The sequence below is a fragment of the Populus alba genome, chromosome 1 (assembly GCF_005239225.2).
Source record: "Populus alba chromosome 1, ASM523922v2, whole genome shotgun sequence".
NCBI lineage: Eukaryota > Viridiplantae > Streptophyta > Magnoliopsida > Malpighiales > Salicaceae > Populus > Populus alba.
The window spans coordinates 2,591,570-2,600,175 of NC_133284.1; the positions used below are offsets into that span (position 1 = coordinate 2,591,570).

At 37.8% G+C, this 8,606-nt stretch overlaps 1 protein-coding gene across 1 annotated transcript; it reads right to left on the reverse strand.

The window, feature by feature from the left end:
- Positions 1 to 4,580: 4,580 nt before the first annotated feature.
- LOC118061203 (protein JINGUBANG) lies at positions 4,581 to 7,201 on the reverse strand. Its single transcript, XM_035074596.2, has 2 exons — positions 5,691 to 7,201; positions 4,581 to 4,959 (listed from the first exon to the last, which is right to left on the reverse strand). Exon 1 carries the CDS (start codon positions 6,952 to 6,954, stop codon positions 5,704 to 5,706), a length of 1,251 nt encoding a protein of 416 aa, XP_034930487.1. The 5' UTR covers positions 6,955 to 7,201; the 3' UTR covers positions 4,581 to 4,959; positions 5,691 to 5,703.
- Between the last annotated feature and the right edge of the window lie 1,405 nt (positions 7,202 to 8,606).

Below are 8,606 nucleotides of genomic sequence, written 5' to 3' on the forward strand. Positions count from 1 at the left end.
ATGAGACGAGCTACGTAACTAAAAATGTCGTTGGTTTGCTGCCAAGTTTGAAGAGGTTGAGGGTTCTAAGTTTGAGTGGTTATAACATCTCTGAGCTACCTAGTTCCATTGGGGGGTTGAAACTCCTGAGGTACCTGGACCTCTCATCCACCATGATTAGAAGTTTACTGGAGTCAACAGGTTTCCTATACAACTTGCAGACATTGATTTTAAGTGACTGTTCTTATCTCACAAAGTGGCCTTCAAAAATGGGGAATTTAATCAATTTATGTTATCTTGATATACAGATGTGTATTTGATGAGTGAGATGCCATAGGGAATTAAAAATCTTAAACGTCTTCGCAAACTGTCTGATTTTGTTGTCAGCAGGAAAATTGGGCATGGGATAGAGGAGCTAATGGATTTAAACTTCCTCTGTGGAACGCTTTGCATTCCAAGGTTAGAGAATGTGGTTGATCATCGGAGAGCAAGGCAGGCCAGTTTACCGGAGAAGCAGGATCTAGAATCCTTGGTGCTGAAATGGAGTTCTGATATCACCTATTCAAGAGATGAAAGGATTGAAAAAGATGTATTAGACATGCTGCAACCTCATCAGGGACTGCAAGAGCTGACAATCAACTTTTATTCTTCCACACAGTTTCCATCTTGGGTTGGAGATCCTTCCTTCTCTAACATGGTGCTTCTAAGTTTGGAGAATTGTGAAAACTGCACATCCGTGCCAGCTCTTGGGCTTTTAAAATCGCTCAAGGACTTTTCCATCACTGGGATGAGTGGACTGCAGAGCATAGGTCGTGAGATTTACGGGGAATGCTGCTCAAATCCTTTCCCTTCACTGGAGACTCTTTATTTCAAAGATATGCCTGGATGGAAGTACTGGCATGCCTACGGCGAAGAACAAGTTGAAGTTTTCCCTCGCCTGCATAAGCTTTCTATCTTGAATTGTTCTCAGGTATTGGGAAGATTGCCATATTATCTTCCTTCATTAGAAGAGCTAGTTATTTGTGAATCCAAGTGCTTGTCGGTTTCTATTTCAAGTTTTCCGATGCTCCGTAATTTAGATGTTGATGGATGCAAGGAATGAATCTGCAGAAGCACGACTCAGTTTAGCTCACTCAACTCCGTGGTTCTTTCATGCATTTCAAATTTCAGTTTTCTAACTGAGGGCTTCATGCAAGGGTTGGCAGAAGTTAAGAATTTGAAGATTACTTGTTGCCAGGAGATCACAGATTTTTGGCAAAAATTAGATTTCCACAACATCTAAGTTCCTTACGTAATTTGAAAATCAAAAGTTGTCCCAGACTTGTTTCCTTTGGTGCAGAAGAGGAAGGACAAGATCTGAAACTCTGCTTGCCTTTCTCTCTTGAAATGCTGAAGTTTATTGATTGCGAAAGCCTTGAGCGACCATTAGTTTTGCATGGTCTCAGATTCCTTGAAGAGCTACATATTGAAAAGTGTGCAGAACTGGTTTTCTTTGTTCAAACCACTTTGCCCTGCACTCTTAAAAGGCTATACATCAGTTACTGTGATAATTTGCAGTGTTTGCTGGAGGAGGGAAAGGATGCCAACATTAGCAGAACATCTCTTCTTTAGTACTCGGATACCAGGAATTTGTCCACCTCTCAAGTGCTTATCGTCAAGAGGAAAATTACCTGCTCCTCTTAGACAGCTTGTGATTTGGGACTGTCCAGAACTGGGTTCAATAGCTGAGGCATTTTGCAACATGTCTCCTGAACAAATCGAGATCAAATATTGTGGAAAATTCGCTTGCTTACCCGAGGGTCCGAACATGCTCAGTCATCTTCAGGAGAACACTATGTGTAACTGTTCAAGTATACTTTCGTTCCCTGAAGGAGGGTTTCCTGCCACCAGTCTGCGAAAGCTCTACATGGGCTGGTGCGAGAAGCTCAAGGCTCTGCCGGAAAGATTGCGAAGTCTCACCTCTCTTGTAGAGTTGGATATTCTTACACGCCCGAGCATTGTGTCTTTCCCACAGGTTTCCCAACGAACTTGACATCACTTCTGATCACAAATCTCAACTTCTGTAAGCCTCTCTTTGACTGGGGATTACACAGACTTGCCTCTCTTACTCGCCTCTTCATTACAGCCGGATGTCCACATATTTTGTCTTTTCCATGTGAGGAGACAGGAATGATGCTGTCAACTTCTCTATCCAGCCTGTCCATTGTAAATTTCCCGAATCTCCAATAATTATCCTCCAATGGTTTCCAGAACCTCACCTTCCTTCAAGAGCTTTGGATCTCTGATTGCCCAATGCTCAAATCCCTACCACAAAATGGCTTGCCTTCCTCACTTTTTGAACTATACATCCATGTCTGTCCTCTACTAAAACAGAAGTGCAAAAAGGATACAGGGAAAGATAACCCACATCCCTTGTGTTTATATTGATAACAGCTTCATTTATGATTCAGAGGATGAAGAATGAATTCCATTTCATCTCAGAAGAAAGCAACAGCATAGAAGCTTATATTTGCTTCCTCCTATTCTTGTATTCAACCCAGTATGCCAGTTGCTGGAAGTACACATATTTATCAGCATTAAGCTATCATTTTCTTCCATGGTGATAGATGTCAATTAAACCTCAAGAAATTGAACAGAAAAGAGTATAAGATGATGAAAAAATGGATGGAATCCATTTTTATCTTGTTTTATATACCCCGAAATTCAAAGTAGATATTTCCCTGTATTTGAAAATTGATGCCAGACTATTCTTTCATTGTCCAAAAAACAGGCACTCAGAGCCTGCTAGCATAATATGAAGATCAATCATGTAAATGGCAGAATAATGATTGTCTAATACTGATTTTTTTTAAAAAAAAAGGGGCTTTTCCAGATCTTCTGGTCTCCTATAAGTTGATATTGGCCATCTCAGTTATCTTTGTGAGCCATAAGTCCTGGTCCTGCCAGTGGTTTTCCAGATATGAAAATATTCAGAAGGAAATGCAGATGCCTCCTAGTTCCCATCACCATTCCATAACCTTGGATTGTCATGCCTCTAGTCCATAGATGCCCTCCTTTTGCAGTCGTGAACTTTCGGTGCTGGCTGGTAAAAGTATCTATTGCTACATGGATGTTAAAGGTTACTCTAACTCTGCAATGGCTGAAGTTGGGGTAGACTAATCCATGAAGAGTCTTATCATTTGTATTGATCCATTACTGTGAAGGCACAGAGAATTTTGTGGACTGTCTGTTAATGGGCTTGTAAGCACTAAGCATGTGTGTTTAGGCTGGCTATTCATGGTCTTGAAATAGTAAAGATAACGAAGAGATATCATTAGTATATAAATTTATTTTTGCTACTGAAGATTTATTGGCTGAGAAGAAAATATCTTCTCATATGGATATTTAAAGATGTCAAGAAGTTTGTGCCTGGAGAGTCAATTGTTTTTTTTCTTTTTTTCGCTTTAAAATCTCACTTTTTATCAACCTATGAGCCTAATTCAACCAAATAAAATTGGAATTTGTTTTTTCAAAAAGTGCTTTGAGCTAGTTGCTTGAACTTTTTGAAGGGTCCCTGAAGATCAGAGTAGATAGTACTCAAAGAATATGGTATCTGACTTGGCTTCATTCCTTTGAAGTTTTGTTCTTTGTTTCCAGAATGGCTGCTTGATTTCTTCTATTATTATATACCTCAAAATGGAATGCTCCTCCACCTAAATAAAAAATGAAGATATTTTTTTATGTGAAAGAACCTTCTTAATATAAAAAATATAAAAAGTCATACGTATAACATTGAAAAATAAACATTAAGCTTATAAACACTTGGTTATTAAAATAATTATTTCAATACAAAAGCATAAACATTTCATTCGATTCTCTAACACTTTATACCTAAAGAAAATTATACTATTTCTAATGTTTTGGTAAGGAGGACCTGTTTATGCATTGCTTTGGTCGGTAATTGGAATATCTTCCTTGCTTTCTCATCAATAGATGGTTTTAAATGTTCTCTTTTCTTTTATAGGGTTTTTTTCCCCTTTGTGGTCCATTAGGGTAACAATTGTCTCATTTCTGGTCCACAGATGAAATGGAAATGGCTAAAGTATTTGATATTCTAACCGAGAATTGACAGACAAGAACTAGTTTACTGCTTCAGACTGCTTGAAAAACTCCAGGGAAATATAATGGTACTAAAGTGGAAACTGCGGGGGATAAAAAAACAGAAGAAATTGATGGTTTTAGTTTCTTTCTCTGACTTGCATCTCCTAGCAAAAGAAAGTTGAAGAAAAGGGAATGGAAATTGCTTGCCAGTTCCATGGAGTAGATTCTACTGTGGAATCTTAATTTTGGAGTTTACTGACAAGTGAAAACTTACCAACTATTCAAAAGGGCAAAAAAAAAACCCTAGAAGTTTGTATCATCTGATGTTTTAAACTTCAGAAATGCTGGGCAAGTAGATAGGGCATGATTCTGAACAAAACCTGATTGGATGGAACCATGCCAGCTTCACTCTTGAATCCTCATAGGCTCCATTTCTTTCGGTGGATAATGGAAAAGGAGGGGAAAGGAGAGATGTCCATATCCAGCCTTCTAGACAATGCATGATACATTTTGGTATGTTACTGTCTTGATATATAAAAAACGAAAACAATGGAGATAAAGAAAATATATATCCCCTGTCCTTTCTATACTGAAATGACAGAAATTCACTGCAAAATTATCTGAAAGATGTTCTTGCCTCTCTCTTCAATCAAACAAGTTATTATCCCTTGTTTTGCAAAATGATCAATATCGTTAATACTGTAAAGTGCTTTAGATAATCTGTTAGTGTAGTTTGCCAGAATTTCCACGAAAAAAAGCTTGGATTTCAGGCTGCAGCAGATCAGGAAAAGTGTGACGAGAAAACGCACCTAAATCACATCTTGTTCAAAGTAGTAACAGCAGCAGGCAGATGCCTAAACAACGAGATCTGTGTTTGTTTCGAATCCTTGAAATGGTTGTCTGCTTTCGGAAAAAAAAAAAATGTTAATACAGGGAAAATTAACAATCTCCATTAATCTATAACAAGGATGAAAGGTTCAAGCAAATAAGGTAAGGATTCCTTGGCTTATGTAAATCAAACTCCTTGTTGATAAAGGTTGTAAGAAACATAAGAAGTTAAGAACATATCTTAGGGTTCTTTTCCTGTGTTGGTGGGGTAGCAATGTCATGTTCGTCTGTGACAATGCCATGTTCTGTGATATTTGTCCCAAAGCTCAACTCATTAAGCTTAATTTTGTCCATGGCAAAACACAGATTCCAAATTAGGGATTCTTAACTCTACTTAACCTCTGAAATTATGCAGATCAACCATGTAAATGACAAAATAAATATTTGTTGTTTCATTCATTGACTGATTCCTTCAACACACTAATTACAATTTATAGAAATGTAAAACCTGTATAATACCCCATTCCAAGAAGAAGAAAAATTCACAACACTCTAGAACATATATACCACAGATCTTGCCCTAGATGAGCTGCATCATCCAAAGTTTAAGCCCTAAAAACAACATACCAAAAATCAAAACCTGGAAAACAAAAAAAGGAAAAAACTTCAAACCGATCCTCTAAGGATTCAGTTTTCCCTCTGCTTTTCACACTTGAATCATAATAAAAAAATATAAAACCAATTTAGAAGCACTGCAAACACATGAAAAAAAAAAACTGGGAATCAGTGCTTCAAGACTCAACCTTGAAGGCCCTACTAACACAAGCTGATGGACTTTTCCTCTGTATTCTGTAATGTAGAGTGCTTGGGCACCCACCAGACCCTCAAACTCTTGTCAAGACCACCACTGTAAAGCAAGAACCCACCACCAACAATATTAGGTGATGCTTGCAGACACTTGACAGGACCTTCATGGCCATTTATGACCCCAACCTTGGAAAGCTTACCAAAAGCCTCTCTCTTCCATATACCAATACTCTTATCAGCTGATCCACTAAACAAAAACTCCCCCGCTAGACAAATGCACAAAACAGCCATTTGATGTGCTTTTGTCTCAGACACCATCTTCCAACTCACAAAATCATAACTCCCTTCCCACCCCATCACAAAACCATCTGATCCTCCTCCATAAACCCACTTTCCATCATCTGAAACAATCACTGAATTAAGCGAAACATCTTTATGACCCTCCAAAATCGCCTTCAAAGAATGTGAACGCTTTCCCTCTTTCCCCCAAGCCTTTATTTTCCCATCTGCAGATGCTGAATAAACTATCCCCTTACAGGCCACCAATCCATTTATAGCATCATCATGAGCCTTGATTGACTCCAAACACTTCAAATCTGATATCCTCCAAACCTTAAGAGTCTTATCCCAAGAACCAGAATAAACTAACCCATTATAAACAGCTAAACAAGAAATACTATCAGCATGTTCAATCCATAATTTCTTATGATGCCTCCTGGTTTGCACATAATTACTTTGCTTCATAAACTTTCCTAAATAATCCTTTGTAGTAGGAAGTGTATCAACAAGCCTAAACACGTTTTCAGACCTCCTTGACACCTTCCATACTCTAATTCTACTATCTTGATGAGCAGTAAAAACCTTATTGCCAACAGAAACTAATGCCTTGACAGAACCATCACCTTGACCAAACTTTGTAAACAACCTCATATCAGGCTGTTGCCAAACTATAATATCCTTGCCTTGAGAAGCACTTAGAATGAATTCCCCACATAAGGCCAAGCAAGAAACTGGTCCAACATGATCTGATAAAACAGCCAAAGGCCTATATGAACAAGCCCCGGATAGAGATTTGCTTGGACAATCATACTTGACATCTTGAAGCTCAAAACGAAATGATATTGCTGGGCTATCTTCACTGGCTTCACTGCTGCAAATACTGCTGCTGCTGCTAGTACTACTCATGCCAATAGTACTTGTAGCTGCTGCAAACAGTAATGGAGTTGAAGGAGTTGTGATTTCTGACACAAGAAGATCCATTGAAGCGATCGTAAACCAGTCTGGAATCTTGTTTCTTGGTCTGAAAAAAGGTTTTTCTTGGTCTTAGAGAGAGAAAGAGAGAGGAGCGGAGAGAGACACGGATTTCTTGACGGAAAGCTAAAGTATTAGGCGAGAGAGTATTCAAATGGTATAAGAAGGAGGTCCAACGGCTACTTTGAAAACGTTAGTTTGATCCTGAAAAAGAAGTAAGCTAGGGACCTCCATTTTTTTAACTCTCTTTTATTAGCTGTTATGGGCCTTCGGGCTTTTATTAATTTCATTTTTTTAGCAATCATGACAATGATGTGAAATCGCTGTTCACTAGACACAAAATTCTTGTATCATAATTATAAACTCCTCCTAATCTCCCCAATTAACTCGATAATTTACTGAATCTGTCATGGAAACAACATCAAGAAACAATGCTGTTTTGGTAAAAAAAAAGATTAACTCGCAAGCTCATGAAAAGACTCAACTCAGCATGTAGAATCATCTAAATTTAACCAAGTTAACTTGCAAGATACTTCAACATCTTGTCCGGATTGATGGGTCACTCGATCGACCCAGCAATCTAGTTTCTAGTATGAATTAGAGAGTCAAAATTAGCGTGGGATGTGAGCAACTAATGAAGTCTACGCAGCTTCCAAGAAAGGTCAAGCAGGGAGACAAGACCACCATGGTCCATGCTTTTCTACCAGAAACACAAGCTCAGACATTCTTCCTCGAAACCTGATACACCAAATCTTTGTTTTGAGCATCAAAAGGTTGCCTAATATTCTTCCAAGCAGAAAAAGAATGTTATTCTTTTCTTTCCAGAATCCCTTTTGCCCTAGACAAGTCCTAAAACCTCCCAACAAAATTCCTGATGTGGTGCATATCTTGGTTAAGTAAGATTCAGTGGAGCACTAATCGTCATTACATCACATGATTCACACGAATCACATTCTTGGTTCTTGATGCACAGAAATTATTAGATAGAGAAGTTCTAAAAGCTCACCTAAAGCTTCAAGTTCAATTAATCACAAGGGGAACCACTAGCTTCGATTATTGACACCACTATAACTATTTTTTATTAATAAATTACTAACCTTGTTTATTGCATCCAAATTTTAAATTACTTCCAAAGCTAAAAGTGGCCGGTCATTATATGTAATGAGAAAACCACATGCATGTCCTCCCTTTCGTTATCTTTCAATGTTATTATTACATGTATTAAACTTAGTTAACCCGGGAGATCAGACTCAAAACCGAGTTATTTATCCATTGCCTAGTTTGAGTGTCAAAAAGAAGTCTACCAAGTTTGACCCTATCAACCCATCAAATTAACCTGCGACTCGGCTGATTAATTTTTATTTTTATTCAAAACCGTGATTTTAAACTTTTTTTAATAAAAAATAATTATTGACCGACAAATCCTTCCGAATAACTATGATTATTATACTCCTAGACTTATAATGAATGAATGTGCTCGTGTTTCCCGTCAAATTATTAAGAGAAGTTGCCAGGAAAAGCATGGAATTATTCTACAAACAAGTTAGGCTAAAAAAACTGGACTGAATTTACAATGCTAATTCTGTGTTCAAACATATATTAACCCTTCAAAAAAGGCTGGTAGACTTTGAGTATACCTTTGAACAATTTCTGAAGACTTT